At 34.2% G+C, this 20,213-nt stretch overlaps 1 protein-coding gene across 2 annotated transcripts in view; it reads right to left on the bottom strand.

Annotated features, from left to right (window-relative positions):
- The window catches only part of TCEA1 (transcription elongation factor A1), a 40,087-nt gene that overhangs the window by 3,412 nt on the left and 16,462 nt on the right, over positions 1–20,213 (bottom strand). The window contains exons 3-8 of one of the 2 annotated variants that reach the window (XM_033126135.1): positions 19,378–19,483; positions 13,606–13,693; positions 9,463–9,605; positions 8,176–8,232; positions 6,670–6,824; positions 4,359–4,505 (exon numbers count right to left, since the gene is read on the bottom strand). In XM_033126135.1, coding sequence (XP_032982026.1) covers positions 4,359–4,505; positions 6,670–6,824; positions 8,176–8,232; positions 9,463–9,605; positions 13,606–13,693; positions 19,378–19,483 — 696 coding nt within the window. Of the gene's footprint in view, positions 1–4,358; positions 4,506–6,669; positions 6,825–8,175; positions 8,233–9,462; positions 9,609–13,605; positions 13,694–19,377; positions 19,484–20,213 lie in introns of both variants that reach the window. The other variant, XM_033126134.1, reaches the window with a different exon arrangement.

The raw sequence follows: 20,213 nt of genomic DNA, 5'->3' as shown, positions 1-20,213 counted from the left end.
ATATTGGCACATCGATGTTCATTGCAGTATTATTCACAATTGCTAAGATATGGAAACAACCTCAATGTCCTTCAACGAATGAATGGGTAAAGAAAAGTGGAATATTGGTCCACCATAAAAAAGAAGGAAATCCTGCCATTTGAAACAACATGGATGAACCTGGAGGGCATTTTGGAAAGTGAAATAGGAAATACAAAGACAAATACTGTGTAGTATCACCTATATGTGGAATCTTAAAAAAAAAAAAAAAAAAAGGCAAACAAGCTGATTTTATAGAAACAAGAGAACAGAATGGTGGTTGCCAAGGTCTGGGGGAAGGAGGAAGAAATGGGGATGAAAATCAAAGGGTACGAATTTTCAGTTATAGGAAGTTCTGAGGAGATCTTACGTACAGCATAATGACTATAGTTAGATCTTAAGCATTCTTAACACATACACACACACACACACACACACGAGTCAACTATATGAGGTGATGGATGTGTTAATTATCGTGATCTTGGTAATCATTCCACAATATGCTATCAAATCAATGTGATGATATACAATTTAAACATACACAATTATATTTGTCAATTTTTCCTCAATAAAGCTGGAGTTGAAAAATCTGGGTACAAGAATGTTTGAAGACTACAATTTTATAATGGCACAAACACTGGAAACAACTTAACCCACAGGGAAATATTGAGTTAGAGTACATTCATCTGACGGAATATTATGAAGCTATTGTTAAGATGTTTACTCCCACACTGCTTTATTTACAGTGGCTAAGACATGGAAACAACCAAAGTGTCCTTCAATAGATGACTGGATAAAGATGATGTGGTATATATACACAATGGAATACTATTTTGCCATAAGAAAAGATGCAATAGTGCCATTTGCAACAACATGGAGGGATCTTGAGATTATTACGCTTAGCAAAATAACTCAGAAAAAGTTGAGAACCATATGATTTCACTGATATGTGGTATATAAACTGAAAACAACAAAGGAACAAGACAAACAAATGAAGAAACAAAAACTCATAGACACAGATAATAGTTTAGTGGTTACCAGGTGGGTGGTAGATGAGGGTAAAAGAAATCAAATATATGGTGATGGAAGGAGAACTGACTCTGGGTGGTGAACATACAATGGGATTTATACATGATGTGTTACAGAATTGTACATCTGAAAGCTATGTAACTTTACCAACAATTGTCACCCCAATAAACTTTAATAAGAAAATAAAATAAAAAAAGATGTTTACGAAGATTTATTTAAAAAACAATTAAGAGGAAAATGCTTACATTGCAGTAGCTGAGTGAGACGAATTATATAAAATAGTTTACAGTATTTAGCTTCAACCAGATTCAGGAAAAAAATCCACAAAATACTGCAAGCAGCAAAATATTGATCACTGTTCCTTCTGGATAGCAGATTAATACGTGATTTTAAACTTCCTGTTCATATTTTTCAAATTTTCTGTAAGAAGTTACTTTATATTGCTTTTAAAAAGCTATTATGACCATATGATCCAGCAATCCCACTTGTGAGTATGTACCCAAAAGAAAAGAAAGCAGGGTCTCAAAGAGGTATTTGTACACTCAAGTTCACAACAGCATTATTCACAATAGCTCAAAAGGTAGGAGCAACCCAATGTCCATCAACAGATGAATGGATAACAAAATGTGGTATTATATATACAATGGTCATTAGTTAGCCTTAAAAAAGAAGGGAATTCTGACACATGCTATAGTATGGATGATCCTTTATGAACATTATGCTAAGTGAAATAAGCCAGCCACAAAAATACAAACACTATTTAACTATATGTATCCATTTGATGACCTAGAATAGTCACATTCAGAGCCTGGTGGTTGTCAGGAGCTCGGGAGAAGGAGGAATGGGAAATTGTTGTTTAATGGATATAGATGTTCAGTTTTGCAAGAGGAAAAGAGTTCTGGAGATTGGTGTAGCATTATAAATGCACTACTGAACTGTATACTTAAAAATAGTAAAGGTGGTAAATTTTAGGTTATGTGTATTTTACAAAGAAAAATTTAAAACCAAGAAGAGAACACAGCAAAAATAAGCTAATATGATTTAAAAATTTTTTATCTACACAAGATGATAGACTTCTGAAGTTCTCCACTGAAGAGAATTACTGGAACCAAAGGTCTCAAAAACAGAAAAGTTATTTCTTTAAATTATATACTCCTGAATGAACTTGACAAAGCATTATTAAAGTTAAAAGTTATTCTTAATTAAGAATATTATTCTTTAATTAAGTCATGGGGCAGAAGAGGAAGATGGGTGAAGGCAAGAATCTAAATACTAACAATCCTGCATTTTGAATAAAGTGTATTTAATTTTAATATGAGATGACAAAAGCCCAGTATATCACCATTTCAAAGATCAGAAGCTTCAAAACAGCAGCATTCTGCCTATATAAAGAGTTCAGATAAAAATGGTTAAGGGGCTGCCGGACAGCTCAGTTGGTTAGAGTGCAAGCTCTTAACAACAAGGTTGCCGGTTCAATTCCCGCATGGGATGGTGGCCCGTGCCCCTTGCAACTAAAGACTGAAAACAGCTACTGGACTAGGAGCTGAGCTGGGCTCTCCACAACTAGACTGAAGGACAACAACTTGGAGCTGAAGGGCCCTGGAGAAACACACTGTTCCCCAGTATTCCCCAATAAAATTTAAAAAAAACACAAAAAACAAAAAATCCTTCTGAAATGTTTTACATATACTTAATATTGCTATCTAGGGTCCTAAAACAAAGTAAATATGAGGAATCTTTTGCATTCTGGGAAAAATTCTGATCTCCTGGTAGATACTTGTTAATCAAGAGTCACATTTAACTCTTTTATATCTGTTGTTTTGCCAACAAACTTGTATGTTTTCTATCTAAAGACAGAATGTTTTGACTTTTAAGAAAATCATACCGACCTCCTCTCTAGATTAGGTTCTTTTTGTTAAAAGAAACATTTTCTATCATAGCTATTTATAATCTGATTATATAAATACTGTATTATCACCTCTACTTTGTATGTTTTAAAGAAGCTTTACCTTTTAGATACCTGTCTATTTACACTTAATATTTTTACTATGTGGCATTTTTAGGATAGAATTTTTATTGCTGAGATTTTTCTACTGACTAAAATAAAATAATTCCAACTTTGAATTTTCTGAGACCACCTACATATGCTGATATATTTTAGTAACCATTAGTAATACATTTCTACAAAATAAAATACTGAAACATCAGATATACAACTATAACTAAATGAACCATTTCATTTAGATTGGTTACAAAAGTATACTTGAAAATGGAGTGTTTTGCAACTTTAAAAAATAAAAAAGGCAGAAGCTTACATAATATGCTACCACATGTATTTAGAAAAATGCAAAAAGAAAAAACATATTCACGTTTGCATGTACATACATTAAAACATGTATAAAGTCACAAAACTAATAATCCTAGTTTACCTCCATAGAGGGGAAACCAGGTAGATGCAAACAAAAGTGGGGGAGAACTTTCCACTCATAATCTTTTTTACTGTTTGGATTTTTAACCTTGAGAATGCACTACTTATTTAAAAAAAAAAAAAAAGATTCGTCCCTATAACTTATACAGAGTTTAGTAATGTTATTTTTTTAAGTATTTAATTTTATATCAAGCAGAAAATTGAATTCCCTAAATCTATTAACCTGAAACATAACAGTAAGTTATTCTTTCAGGGTAAAATTTTGATTTAGCAAATTACAGATGCAGCACAAAAACCTATTTGGCAAATAGAATTAATGACAGTCATAAAACACCATTTTCACATACGTACATACAATGAAAATAACTGTAACACAGTTCTTTTCAGCTGTTTAAGTATAAAAAGGAAAGTTAGCCACACCCTAGATGAATATGTCATCAATATGTTGCAAAAATGGAATAAATATCCTGGAAACCAATTAAAAGTACCCACACTCCAAGCAAGGAAGAGCAAAGAACTTTTCTTAAATTATAAGAGCTGCCAAACAAAAATAATGATAGCCTGTTTACATATGAGTGAGTACTAACCGATAATCAACTGTGTATTAACTCTTAGAGAAAGAACGTGGCCATTTTATTAAATTCTGTAATATTTTATAAATTTTATTTAATTGATATCAATTTCCATGAAAGTATAAATATAAATATATCAACTTATTTTCAATTAACTGGAATCTGTTGGTATTAAGAAAGCATTCTTACACTTAATAACCTCTCCTCTTGAAAACTATCAGGGTACACTGGTAATTGTCTTTATTACTTGTTTTGAAACAGGATTTGCAAGCATTATTAATATGAAAATAAGAATATAAACAACCACAAACCTGTGTGTAAGTACAGTTCTTCTTTTTACATTTGCCACATGTGAATAAGTCAGTCTGGGTTCCACCCGTCTTGGCCATCTGATGCTCTCTAATGGCTTCTTTGGTCAAGTTTTTCCGCATCTCTTTGAGCTCATCACTAGCCATTTCCTATTAAGAAGGTGGTTTAATACTCAGTTACAGGAATCTCCTGAATGCTTTTAATGCTCAATTAGCTTAATAAAAATAGAACCAAAACCAACTTTTAAAGTTTTAAAAGTGAAAAATTATTTTTTCCTCAATAAGTTTACATGTGAAAACTGCATTTAATTACTGTTTAAAGGCTTATAAACAATGAGTAACTCTAATGTCCAGATTGTGTCCAGATTGTGATGTGTACCATTGCCCTCTGCCCCCACAAAAAACAAGGACAAGCCAGAGTCATCTTCCTATGTCAGAAAGCACAGAAGCTACCAAAGACTTTTAAGTCAAATGGACAGAAGAGCTAAAATGAAGGAGCTCCCATTGACCAAACATAGGGTAATTTCTTCAGCCATAAAAATAAAGTACTATAAAGAACCAATCCCCCACTGGATAAATAAAAAGTCACAAGTCAATTATGATACTTAATAAAGGAGAGCACACACACATACAAAAACAGCAACAAAAGCCCCCACTGGCAGTTCCTAAGGCACCAACTCCTTATTCTGATAACTGTTAACTAAAGGGACAGAATTATACATTTACCCTCTCTTTCCTATCCAAACCAACCAGGGTAACCAAGAGCCCGAGTTTATAAGGGAAAGTGCTTCTTTATCAAAGAAATCTAGCTAATAAATGTGAAAGGAATGACAGAATTTTAGAAATCACTATTTTGCAATTCCTAATAAAACAACCAATTCAGATAAGGATCATCAGTAAATGAACACATTAGATGAAAGGGCAATGGAGAACTTTACAATGGAGGCATCAGGCTGTCAGTACCCAAACCCATTTGATCAACCTCAGTAGGCTGAGAGTAGAGCAACAAGACATTATGTGTTCCTGATGTGATACAACGTGAAGTTAAAAGCACCAAATATTTATACAGAAAAAAAAAATTGATCTCGTATGCAATCAAGCCTATAGAACTAGCTTCCAGTATACAGAAAATGAGACAGAAAAGTTTAATAAAATCATGAGGAAGAAACAGACATTTCATGCTGTGGTTTACAGAAGAAATAAACTGATTTATTCAATAGGTCAATGTCATGAAGGAAAAAAAGCAGAAGCAGGGGTAGGGGAAATTACTTTAGATTTTTATATAGACACACCCACACAATTTTAAAAGACTGAACTAAATAAAGGTAATGTGTATACTTTGGATCCTGATACAAAGTAAATGTACAGCCAAGAAAAAATGAGTATGAACTAGCTATTAGATAATATCAAGAAATTATTGATACCTTTGCTGAATATGGTGACAATGTCGTTATGTAATAAAAATATATTTTTGAAGGTACTCCTCAAGTATGTAGAGGTAAAAGAACAAAATGTCTGAGATTTGCTTGAAAATAATTCAGGAGAAAAGAAAGAAAATGAAAAAAGGGACAGATGAAAAGGGTGACATTCTTGAAAATACTTGAAGCTTGGATGACAGATATATGGGATTTCATTATACTATGTTTTCTACCTTGTGATAGTTTTAAATTATTTTAATGAGTTTTTTAAAATGAATTTTAAAAATATAGCAATTTTTATTAGCTATCTAGAAAGACGAATTCACTCTCTTGGATGCTTAAGAAAAAAGTAAGATTATAGACACATTACAGCTATTATCTATAAACAGCTATGTCTATAAATAGACACATTACAGCTATTATCTATAAACAGCTATGTCTATAAATAGCCAGCTATGAATTTCATTTTTCCCACCATTCCTTATACAAATCTAAGGAATAGTCAGTAAGATGTGACCAGTTTTGTAGGGTTTAACCATGAAAAGAGCTTAGAGATTTCAAAGTCTGTTTGCAATTAGAAATTCAACTCTTTGATGCTACACAAATCCACAATAAGTTAAAACACTTTTGTCTTCAGACAGAGATTTAAGGCAATCACCCAAAAAATCATGGTATAGCGGCAAACATCCAAAGGTCATGGTACAGTTAAGGAAGGGACAAAGTATTGATGTAAACGGATTCAATCGCCTTAAGTATCTGTCTAGTGTATTGAACATATAAATACATAAAAATAGCTAATAAAGACTTATCATATATGTAGTATTTATATAGTACTTTATGATTTAAACAGGCTTTATACTTGACATCATGGAAACATTATATTCAGGTATACTCACCTCTGCTGTCATTCTAGCAAATAAGTCAGGAGGAATATTCCCACACAGTACATTTTTCCTTAAATTTGGATTCTTTGCATCCTTAAGATTTGATATTCTACTTCGTACTCTATTTTTGTATTTCATGTCTGTATTCCTTATTTCTTGATATATAGGTATAGGCCATTAAGGAAAAAAGGTTAAATTTTAAATGTAAGATCATTTTTTCTTATTCTCCCAAAAAAAGAATTCCTGACATTTCTAAGCAGTTCACAAACACAGTTTCAAATTTAGATTGTTTGACATATGTCATCCATTCTTGACATTTCTAAGGAAAAAAGGTTAAATTTTAAAGGTAAGATCATTTTTTTCCTATTCTCCCAAGAAAAGAATTCCTGACATTTCTAAGCAGTTCACAAACACAGTTTCAAATTTAGATTGTTAACAAGGCACTGTTTCTAACCGATTCCTTGATCTGTAACTGGCAAATACTTCTAGGCTGTGAATGAGCAATGCTTTCTTCTCAATATTTAATGCCGGAAGCATATAAATTAACAGGGTTTCAAAAAGTAACTCAGGTACTCAGGTACTTAGTGAGGAAAGTTTTAAAAAAGAGCTTGAACTTATACAAGCTTTAACTTGCCCAAATCCGAATTCTAACAAGGATCCTAAAAGTCTCAATGACTACACAGTTCCCTTGGAGACCTTATGAGAAGAGACCATTGATGGTGGCCCTAAATGTTTATTTCCTCCCTTGGCTCAGCAAGAAGCTAGTTTAGCAGATTCTTCTCAAAAGAAAAGGCCATAGCAGAGGCTGAGCCCATGAAGAGGTCTCTAACAAGGCTATTTCCTCAACCAGGAGAGTCCCCATCACACTGTCACCTAGATGTCGCCTAGATGCTCCCCATACCTACAAGTAGGGCCCCTTTCCCAGAGCCCTTTCCATGGTGCCCAGCATAAACACATTTCCCTCCGAGATAATGAGCTCAGGGGATTATGTATGCTTGTTAACTTCCCCCAAATGTGAAACCGTACTTCACTCTTACTAGTGTCTGTGTTTTCCACAGCCTTTTGCACAACTTGAATCAAAATGCTTTATTCTCAATTTGCAAGGCAGAAAAATAAAAATACTATCAACACTATGTACTTTACTTTTGAATGACAGGAACAAAAAGAATAAAATGACATGGATGGTGCCCTCCTTTGCTATCAAAACAATAGAATCAAGATGGAAACTGAATACAATAAAAATAAAAAATCCTGTACATGAGGGGTGGACAGTTAGCTCAGTTGGTTAGAGTGCAGTACTCTTAACAACAAGGTTGCTGGTTCGATCCCCACATGGGCCACTGTGAGCTACACCCTCCACAACTAGATTGAAACAACTATTTGACTTGGAGCTGATGAGTCCTGGAAAAAACACACTTAAAATAAAGTTTTTTAAAAAAAATTCTATACATGAAGAAAAATTTATAATTAATCTAGCAGATTACTTAAAACAATCATGCACATACACACAAAGGATATCTTCCTCAATCTGAGATCCTAATTCTTCCTCGTCAGCTCCAATGGCGATGTAGTCATCTAAACATAGACACAAAATATTGCCAAGAATAAGTGATTGTAACATACTAAACGAAAATTTCAACACAGACTAAATTAAACTGCATTAGTGTTTCTTCAACCCCATTTGCCATCTATAAGGAATCTATTTCAGTTTCATTAGAATCTGGTCTCTCTACTCCCCACTGGCCTCCTCCTCTGCATTCACCTAATGCCCACAGTGCTCTGCACTGATGACCCCTATCCCTCAGGAGTGGGGAGGTAAGTGATCTAGCAGTAATTCCTCACTCCACAACTCCATAAAGTCTGGCTGCTCCAGCAGAGAGTAGAGAAAGTGATAGAACTGTCTTGTCTCCTGTGACTCAGGCTTCAACGCAAAGAAACCATTCGTCTCACATCTGCAAATCACATATATGGACACACTCAGAAGACTCCTATGCAAATATTTGAAAGAATAGGAGGAAATACAAAGAAACTAGGAAAAAAAAAAAAAATATATATATATATATATATATATATATATATGACAGTAAGGGAATCAAAGTAGAAAGTGCAGAATAAGGAGTAAAATAGGTTATACTAACCATGGTTCAGTATAATAGAAAAAAGATGAATTTTGTATTTAAGATGAGAAATATTCTTTATATGATACTTTAAAGACAAATTTTTACATAAGAATATATACCTTCAAATTAAAACTCATATATATATATATAAATAATTAGGTTGGTCCAAAGTAATTGCAGTTTTTGCAATTATTTTTAACCTTTAAACTGCAATTACTTGTGCACCAACCTAACATATATATATATAAATATATATATTTATATATATATATCTTTTCCACTTACAAAAAGTAGAAAATGGAATTATGAATACAAAACTTGCATATTATATGTCATATTAACATTTAACAATGGGACCCAAATACAGTATTAACCTGGTTGGGTGGGGGCAGAATAATTAGTTTGCAGACTAAATGTGGAGGGAAAAGAAGCTGTGGAAAAAAGTCTAAATGATTATGAAACACATAGAGTAGAAGGAATCTTTTCTTGGAATGACAAAGTAACAGGCAGAGGCTCCAAGATGCCTGTAGTCCCCCTATTAGCAACAACTCTTCCAGGATTTCAGCAGTAGAGGCAGTTACCCACAGGATGCTGCTGGTAAAACAGAAATATGGTAGAGCACATGGCATTGGTGGGTGCTGGCAATCAAAGGACTCAGCACTGAAACAACATACACTAAACTTACCTCCTGTTCGAAGAGCAGCAGCAAGCATCTCCCTACACTTTAACCGTACAGAATCAGATGTGCTTGGTGCCCGAGGAAAAGATGACACATAAGTATCTCGGGCATTTGTCTCATCCTTTCTGCTGCTTACGTTGCCACTGGAGCTACTAAAATAAACACACACACACACACACACACACACACACACACACACACACCACACCACACCAAAATGAAATCAGGAAAAACTCAAAGTAATATCATTACTATCACTGTCTAAAAACATAATTTTTTGGCCTAAATAAATGACAGTATTTCAGTGACATTAAAAATTTGTGCCTGCATATAGATTAAAAAGAAGTTAAAATTTTAGTAAAGATAAGAGAGACAAGTGTCATGTCTTTTTTTAACCAACATTTTACCTTGATTCTCCTTTTAAACATTAAACAATATTTTTAATAGAGAAAATACACATTACATTTCAATACAATAAATGAAAAGCAAAGATCTTGGTTATGAAGAGAGGGGTGAGGAGATGGCACCAAGAGATATGACAGCTCTGAATCAAAAACAGAGAGAGAGAGAAAATGTCTGAAAAACCCTATTCCAATTAGGCAACCAATGAGTTTTACATTTAAAACACCGCCTTCAGGATAAAAATCATGTGTAGTGAGAAATGGGCTGTGAGAATATAAAAATGTCTCTTAATTTCTCCCCAGAAACATCAAGTCAATCAGGAGCATTTAATAATTTTCCAGTCAAGGTAATCATTTCAACTGCTTCTGATTAACATTTTATATTAGATTTTCATCAAACTACTTTTCTGATGGGTTTCAGTTAACTTTGGTCACATAAGAGATAGTTGCCATAAACCTTTCCAAAGACTAAATCATTCATCCCCCATAGATCTAACTTGCCGTACTGCTGCAAGGCGATACCTCCTTGCCTTCGCTCCAAAATATAACCCATTGTCAAACTTCACAAACAAGTCACTGTGGGGAAAACGGCCATTCTGCATACCTTCTAAGTTTAGTCATTTCCTTCCTGAAGCCGTCTCTGATTTACCCTCTGTACTCTCAAAGTACTGTCTGCACATAGGTTTGTATTATGGTGACTTTTTATATATTCTGCCCTGCCAGACTGGGCTTTTCAAGAGCAAAGACTAGGACTTCCTCCTCTATGTATTCCTAGTACATAGCATGCTACCTTTCAGTGATAAATCAATGAACAAACCAACAATTCAAAGTCCCCCTTCTTAAATGCCTCAATTATATGCTTTTGCGTCTGTGTCTGTAGCAGTATGCTTAGCTCACCCACTGGAAACTGTCCTGGTGGACTATGGAGCCTTACCCTTACTAACTTCACTACTGCTGGCCCACTTTTTACATTTTAATGACTCCTTCCTAAGCATTTAATCACATTAGTTTCTCCTTAAATTCTTACACCCAACATCTAAAAACATAATTTTACAACATGTAAAACACTTTTCAGCTATAAATCACTTAGAGCTAAACTTGTATCTCCTTTAGATGATACCTCAGACTTTTTTCTTAAAATTTTCTTCACAGAGAGAGAGAGGAAGTGTTCTACCTTACCACTTGATCAGACTTCATACATAACAATTCTATGTTTTTGTATACTGGCTCTATCCCTAAACTTAGATTACATAAAACTGATAAAAATATACTAAGAACTTACTCCTTCTTTAATGTCTATTTAAAATATTTGTCTATATTTTTATATTTTATATTCAAGGCATTAAATCAGTGACTCTGAATGTAACCAGATTAGACAATTAGAAGCTTATATCCAAAATTCAAATTATGGCCTGTGCTTTTCAAAGCTATCAATGTCACGAAGGACAATCACACACTGAAGAATTACTCCAGATTAAAGGAAACTAGATATACTAACTAAATGGAAAGAGTGACCTTCAATGATATTTAGGAAAAATCTTTTCCCCTTGCAGTAAGAGACACTGGAACAATTGTTGAAATATGAATAAGGTCTGTGGATTAGAAAACAGGTATTATATCAATGTTAATTTCTGGATATTGATAGCTGTATTGTGGTTATATGTGAGAAAATGACCTTGTTCTTAGAAAATACACATTGCTGTATTTAGGGGCAGAAAAGGCCTACCTGCAAATGACTCTTATTTGATTCAGAATAACGTGTGTGTACGAGGTCTGACAGTTAAGTTCACGAACTTGTTAAAAGGATGTTGCTAACCTTTTTTGGTAACAGAGGGATTATTCATTATGAATTTGAACCAATTGGACAAACAGTTAACCAAGTTTACTATTTGGAAATGCAGAAAATGCTGTGTTAAAGAGTTAGACAACCTGAACTTTTTGCCAACAATCCATGACTCTTGCATCACAACAATGCACAAGCTCACAGGGCACTGGCTGTGAGGGAGTTTGTAGCCAGTAAACAAATAACTGTATTGGAACACCCTCCCTACTCACTACACGATCTGGCTCCCAGTGACTTCTTTCTTGATATAGGAAGTATTGAAAGGAAGACATTTTGATGACATTCAGGACATCAAGGGTAATATGACAAAAGCTCTGATGGCCATTCTGTAAAGAGTTCCAAAATTGCTTTGAGGGTGGACTAGGCGCTGGCATCGGTGCATAGCTTCCCAAGGGGAGTACTTCGAAGGTGACCGTAGTGATATTCAGTGTGTGTATAGGAGGTCTGACAATTAAGTTCGCGAACTCATCCTAGAAAAAGTGCTACATACCTCATTGCTGAGTATCTTCGGTTAAAGAAAGAAGTCATTGGGGGCCAGATCAGGTGAGTAGGGAGGGTGTTCCAATAAAGCTATTTGTTTACTGGCTAAAAACTCCCTCACAGACAGTGCCCTATGAACTGGTGCACTGTCGTGATGCAAGAGTCATGGATTGTTGGCAAGAAGTTCAGGTCGTCTAACTTTTTCATAGAGCCTTTTCAGTACTTCCAAATAGTAAACCTCGTTAACTGTTTGTCCAGTTGGTACAAATTCATAATGAATAATCCCTGATATCAAAAAAGGTTAGCAACATCCTTGCAACAAGTTCACGAACTTAACCTCATACATATTGAGGCAATTGGGAAGTTCTTTATATTATTCTCACAATTTTCTGAAAGTCTAAAAGTATCTCAAATAGTTAGAAAAACTAAATAAATTTTATTAGTAACTGGTGTTTAACCCTACCTTTAGCTTACCTATTTTATTGTTAAGTTCAGTTAATACTAATATGTAAAATAACAGTGTATGGGATTTGTTTTTGTTCTTGTTACTAAAAAAATGAACAGTACATTATCTATTTGGGGAAAATATTGAGAAATAAATGAAGTTAAAATAAGTAGCCTAAAACTTGAGCATATCAGAATCATTTGAAGGATTTGTTAAAAACGTTTCTAGGCTCCACAACCAAATTCCTGATTCAGTAGTCTCAGCATAGAGGCCACGAATTTGCTTTGCTAACAAGTTACCAGATTCCCTGCTCTTCCAGGGATCATACTTTGAGAACTATTTCTCTAAATCAATGTTAAGAGTTAAATTACAAGCTTCCCAAGAACAGAGGAACTGTATTTAATGTACTGGGCATATTGCCTTTTACATCAATGTGTTGGATATGGCACAGTCCACTACATGTAATAGGAAAGAATAAATGCAAAGAATTCAAATTGTTACTCATAAGATCTGAGAAACAATTTGAACCCTTTATTACTGAACTTCACATTTTAAGTTCTTATGACAAATAGCTAAATTGGGAAGAAAAATAAAATAAAAAGGAGAATTGGATCCAGGGCAAAAAAAAAAAAAAAAAAATTTAAAAAGAAATGTGGTAAATAGAAGATTAACCATTTGAATCCCTCATCAGTACCTTCATTGTCAATTCTAGTATGTAATGCTATCCCACAGATTCCATTCAATTAAACTCGATGAGTACAATGTAAATAATTTCTTCTATTTATGTAGTGTCTTCTAACTCTTAAATTTCCAGGCAGTCTTGTAAGAAACCTCAGAATATTTGGCTATATACATTACTAATTCCATTTGATTTTAGAAAATAGAAGAATACAGATATGGGATCATAAGACCGTGGAGGAGGTGATGGTCAAGTAAAACTATGCCTTTAAACATAAATGAATTTCCATAAAGCAAAATACCTTTCTTCTCTTGCTTCAGGGCTATTCTGTGATGTAATTGCAGTATCTTTTTTTTTTTCTTCAGGATCTTTATCAGTTGATGGTCCATCTGAAAATTTATGAAATCCCTAAGTTATTAGCATTTGTTAAAAAAAATACAAAACGGAATTACTGCATATTATCAAGCTATTTACTAAACAAACAAAAAAACCCTAAAATCCTAAGTTTTCAACAAGTAAGTAAAATGTATGTAAGCTACTCAAGTAATATGTAAAGAAATACACAGTGCACAAGCTTTAAGACTTAAGGAGGTGATCGGGGTGGCCGGTTGGCTCAGAGATTGGAGCGTGGTATTCATAACACTAAGGTTGCTGGTTCAGTTCCCACCTGGGCCAGTGAGCTGCGCTCTCCACAACTAGATTGAAAGCAATGGCTTGAGCTTGGTACTGAGCCACCGGTGGGCGGCTGGTTGGCTCAGTGGTTGGAGCGCAGTGCTAGTAACACCAAAGTCACCAGTTTGATTCCCACATGGGCCAGTGAGCTGTGCCCTCCATAACTAGATTGAAAATGACTTGACCTGGAGCTGAGCTGCGCCCTCTACAAGTAGACTGAAAAAAAAAAACGGCGAGTTGACTTGGAGCTGAGCTGCGCACCCCCACAACTAGATTGAAAAAAAAACACAATGATTTAACATGGAGCTGATGGGTTCTAGAAAGGCACACTGCTCCCCAATATTCCCCAATAAAAATTAAAGGAAAAAAAAGACTTAAGGAGATGTGCAATTAGATTTTGGGAAATAAAGCATGTAAAATAGTCGGGGCAAGTGCAATAATATTTAAGCACTGAAAAGAAGTATTTATGTTTAAATCAAAACAGCCTTGAAGCTGGGTTCAGAAAATGTTTGGATCTACCACATAAATTTTGACCCCTACCTAAGTAATAAGAGCTACATAAGTAATTCAATTCACCACATCCTTCTGTATAGAATACAAAAGAACATATATTCAACTGTGTATTATGACTACCTAGGCAACTTTTAAACATACCCTCAGCTCAAGCTCCCATCCTGAGCTATTCAACCCAAATCTTTGGCAGGTGAGGAATGAGTATCACGGATACTTTTAAGTTCCTCAAATGACTCTAATATGCTATTCTGGATGAAAATAACTGACAGAGTTCAGTCCAAATCACAATTCTAGAACTTATCTCATAAAGGTCAGGGTTAGCAAACCTGAAATACAATTCAAGTGCACTGCCATATAGCGTTAAGTGTATGCTTTAGTTTTCACATACTCATTTTACTGCCCCTTGTTATTCTCTATAATTCACCTGGAAGGCCCCAAAACCTAAATGTGCTACAGTACTGTGAGGTAGAAAACAAAGATTAATAATGACATTAAAGAATATAGCAAAGACTAAGAAATATTCCAAAAGTAAAAGGGTAGAAAGCAATACTATTTAATAAGGATCCAATGCTGTAGAGAACAGTAAAACTGATGTAATCCCTCAGTAAGAGCAATAAGTATGAACAACCTTAAAAACAGTCTTACTTTCTATCTGAATACATTGTGGGCAATATAGCAGAACCAGAGGGAAGTACTCCAGCTCTGCACTCAGATGTCTACAACCGGATCCCCGCTTGACTTCTTACCCCCAATTCAACAGTGCTTACAGTGTTTAATCTCTGAGTGTCTCAATTTCCTCGTCATAAAATGTGGATTATAATAGCACCTAGCACACTGGATTGCTGGGAGGATTAAATGCATTAATACAGGGCAATGTTGGGGGCGGCCGGATGGTTCAGTTGGTTAGAGCCCAAGCTCTCAGCAACAAGGTTGCTGATTCAATTCCCGCATGAGATGGTGGGCTGCGCCCCCTGCAACTAAAGATTGAAAACGGTGACTGGACTTGGAGCTGAGCTGCACCCTCCTCAATTACCGAGTTTCCCCGAAAATAAGACCTAGCCGCATCAGCTCTAATGCATCTTTTGGAGCAAAAAATTAATATGAGACCCAGTCTTACATTATATTATACTATATAAGACTCGGGCCTTATACTAATTTTTGCTCCAAAAGACACATTAGAGCTGATGGCCTGACTAGGTCTTATTTTTGGGGAAACGGTAGACTGAAGGACAACGACTTAGAGCTGATGGGCCCTGGAGAAACATCCTGTTCCCCAATATAAAAAATTAAAAAAAAAATACAGGTCAATATTTGGCACATCTTAATCATTAAAAACTGTGCTACCTAGTAACAGTAGTAGTAGTAAATCTGCTAGAAATCTAGCTAACAATCTAAAGAAAAAGCTTTAGTCAGAAAGATATTTATCAAGATATTATTTGTAATAGCCATAAAAACAACAAATCTAACCTGCAAGTGATTAAATTATGGTATAGTCACCCAACAGACTATTTTGAAGCCAATAAAAGTGAATTGTGATGATGATGTAAAAACAAAAAAAACACCCCTGGAGTGCCAAAAAAATGTATACAAGTGGAACTTTGGTCAACGTTGCTCAAGCAGTTCGCCATAATCAGAAGTGTCTGGATGCTGACGGTAACCACTGTGAGCACCTCTTGCAATTGCAGAAGTCAAACGTGACTTGTATTCATCTTTTGTTATCAGTATATATTGAGTATTACAATTTTAATAGTTTTTTCCTTTCTTAAAATGTGTATACATTGTTTTGGCACCCTCTGTATATAATATATATATATATATATATATATATATATATATATATATGTATGTATATATATAGACACACACATATACATATAAATAGCATAAGTAAAATTATAGTGGTAGCAAAATCCACATACCAGGGGAAAAAATGACAAGAAATGCAACAAAATATTAACTGATGGTTACATTTAGATAGACTTAAGGATGATTTTTTTTTTTCCTTTTCCAACTCCCCAAATTTTGTTTAATAAACATGTAAATCTTTTAATGTAAATAAAAAAGTTTTTAAAGGAGAACTTGTACTGGACTTAGATACTTCCAATAAGTATAAGAGAATAAAACTTTTTTAAATTTAAGATTAAATGAGCATAAGTGTAATGTCTACTCTTTTCTCCTGCACGATGTAAACCATCTTTCCAGAAATAAAAATGCATGCATGTGTTACTCAATTTTCTATAACTAATCTTAATTACCTTAGAATATGGAATTAGATTTAAAATTTAAATTAACTATAAACAGTTTCACTATGTCTTTAAAGACTAGACTTTAAAAAAAAAAAAAAGCCTTTTATTTTGAAATAATTTGAAACCCGCACAAATGTTGTAAGAACAGTACAAAGAACTTTATTCAGAGTCTCCAGTTGTTAATGTTTTGGCACACTTCCTTCCTCATTCAGTCACTTATTCTTCCCTATACATACATACAGAGGGTGCCAAAAAAATGTATACACATTTTAAGAAAAGAACAAACTGTATTAAAATTGTAATACTCAATACATACCAGTAACAAAAGATGAATACAAGTCACGTTTGATTTCTGCAATTACAAAAGGGGCTCAGCATGCAGACACTTCTGATTACGGCGAACTACTGCTTGAGCAACGTTAAGCAAAGTGTCTACTTTTATAGCTGCACATGCCATTTTAAGTTCTTCACACAGTACCAAGTGTCTCAAACTTATCACGAATGCGTGCAATTGTTAGGCGTGTTAGAGGTTCTGTTGCATACTCACGCCTTCATTGTCCTTCTACTTCCACAGCATTCTCGAATTTCAAATACCACTTCAAAATGGTCTTGCACTCCTTGAACAACAGTGCTTCTGCCATTTTCTTTGACTGTCCTGCCTGTCACGTGGTGACCCTAACATTCATTTGATTAATGCCATCTTTTGAGCAAACATCATACTACACATTGCTACTGTAATTCAATTGTACTTCGAAAAGTACTACATAGAAAACATCTCTTAAAATGTGTACACATTTTTTTGGCATCCCCAGTATATGCGTGCTGTATGTACACTCACACACCATTGTGTGCACACATATTTCTTTCGAACCATTAGAAAGTAGCAGATGTCATGCTCCTTTATCCCTAAATACTTTACTGTATAGTCCCTAAGAATAAAGAAATTCATTTATATAACAGCAGTAATTAATAAGTAAATTTAACGATGATACAATATTGTTTACTTACCTAGAGGCCTTATACAAATTCTGCCAATTATTCCAATAATGTATCTTTACAGTAATTTTTTTTCTGGTACAGAATCCAATACAGGATCACATATTACATTTAGTTCCTTAAGACTAGACTGTTAAAATTTTATAGGCTTTATAATTTTTAGTTTCTAGTTTCCAAGCTCTTATAAGTAACAGGTTTCCTTTATTATTATTACTATTGTTGCCTTTGAAATTTTAAAAGATTCACTTTTTGTATTTTTCTCTTCTATATGATTAAAGAAACAGCTGATTTCAGGACTGGGGCAGGAAAGATAGATGAGCCCAATATGCTTTATGGTACCAGAATGTAAGAGATTTAAAAATAAAATTGAAGGAGGCTTGTCAAAGGAACAAAGGAGCCAGTTTGCAGAGGTGCCTGCTGGTCAAATCTAGGACAATGTAAGTATCAAAATAAATATGAATAATGGATTATAATCCATGGTATAGAATAGGAATCCATACTAATGACAGATAAATAAATAATTAGGAGGTAAAAGGAAAGTTCTTTCTTGTAACTGAATGATTTATAAATATTGAAGAGAAAGAGTTAGAAAATCACTATTTTGCAATTGTCACTGAAAAGAGTGGTTTGGGCAAGACTCTGGATACTAAATAACGGGGGTGGGGGAGTGGGGAGGTCTGATGAGGAACAAGATTATTTCAGGATCTTAAAGTATCTCCCACAGAATGCCTATTAGATACAAGAGGAAAAATAATAAGCTATACAGTACACACTTTGACTGAACTATCAAAACTAATATCATCGATGCCTCTGGATGTGAAACCCTGAGAAGGATACAACACACTTACGCAGTATTCTAACTGTGGATGCACAGCATGATAGAATCATGAGAAAACAGCAGATAAGCCCCAAATAAGAAACATGCTATATATGCTATTAAAAATAAAGGCTTTTGGGTGCTTGTATTCTTTAGAACATCAATGTCATAAAAGATATAAAAAAACTATTCCAGATTAGGAAACTAGATATGTGATCCTAGACTGCATCTTGTTCTGGAAGAGAAACAAAAGCTGTAATGGATATTATTGGGACAATTAACAAAAGTGCAACATGCATGTAGATTCAAGTGCTGTACCAATGCTAAATTTCCTATATTATGATTAAGTAAGAAAGTAAACTGATTATAAGTATCAAAGCATGACAGATGCAAGTATTCTCAAATGGTTCAGAAAAAATAGTTTGTGTGTGTGAATAGAGAAAAAGAGAGAAGAGAGAATATAAAAAAACAAATATGGCAAACATTAAAAATGTATCAAAAAATGATATATGTTAGTTTTTTTTATTATTCTTGCAAGTTTTCTGTTAGAAAATTATTCTAAAATCCTTTTCCAAAAGTATGACAACCTTCCCTTTGGGGGAAAATTTTTCTTAAAGAGGGAATACAGTTATAAGTATGGAAAGACATGAAAGTTAAATTTGACTAGCTTAGAAAAGCAAAACCCTCAAAGAGGTCAAACTAACACCCCTCACTCTTCTTATAAGGCATTGATTTTCATATATCTACAGTCATACAGGAAAAATGCAACAACCAAATGTGTGAATAAACCAGAACATCGTAAATATATACAAGGGAAGATCAATTATACCTAATAACTTTTTCCAGGATTTGATGAGAGACTTTGCTAAAGATGTAACTTCTTCATCTGTACTCTGCTTGCGAATAGCATTTACTGACATTCCGATTCTTGTAGACTGCAAGGCAACAACAAAAAAATTTGTAGAAACAATTTTATTTCAGACAATTTAGTGTATCACTTTCTTCTTTCCCAGATTCCTAATTCCACTTTAGAAGAGAAAAGAACTTCAATTATTTGAATTCTTACAACAGTATACTATAGACTTAAGGTACATATATCTTCAGATCAAACACTGGACTCAAGGTTCTTATCACTGAGATCTGCAAGCATATAACTTGCTACAGTAATAAGTCTGGTTAACCAGTAAAATGAAATTGGTCTTTCCATAAGAAAGAAGCAAGAATAAAACATAAAAAGTTTGTATTTATACATAAAATAGGCTGAAGCAATCAGGACTAAGACATACCCTCCTGTGTATCTATACATTTTCCTACATATATTGCATCCTAGACCACCTGATACAACTTACAATGTGGATACCGAAACAAATACTACTACCTACAAAGACTTAAAATGCATTCTTTTGGGGCCTGAAACCAGCATATAATCACAGACACTAAAATGGACTTCACAGAATATAGGTAATTTAACATGCGGTAATATTACGTGCCCATTATGCTGGCAGCATCCATATTTGTTAATCTTCCTAACAACCCTTCAAAGTTAAGATCATTATCCCTACTTTTAAGATGAAGAGATTGGAAGTACCAATAAATAACTTGCCCAACGTTACACCATTATTAATAAGTAAAGCTGGGCTTTTAATCCAGGTCTGTCCACCCCCA

Source organism: Rhinolophus ferrumequinum, chromosome 14 (assembly GCF_004115265.2).
Source record: "Rhinolophus ferrumequinum isolate MPI-CBG mRhiFer1 chromosome 14, mRhiFer1_v1.p, whole genome shotgun sequence".
NCBI classification, from domain to species: Eukaryota; Metazoa; Chordata; class Mammalia; order Chiroptera; family Rhinolophidae; genus Rhinolophus; species Rhinolophus ferrumequinum.
Note: the sequence above shows the minus strand (reverse complement) of the source record. Positions and strands in the feature narration are given on the sequence as shown.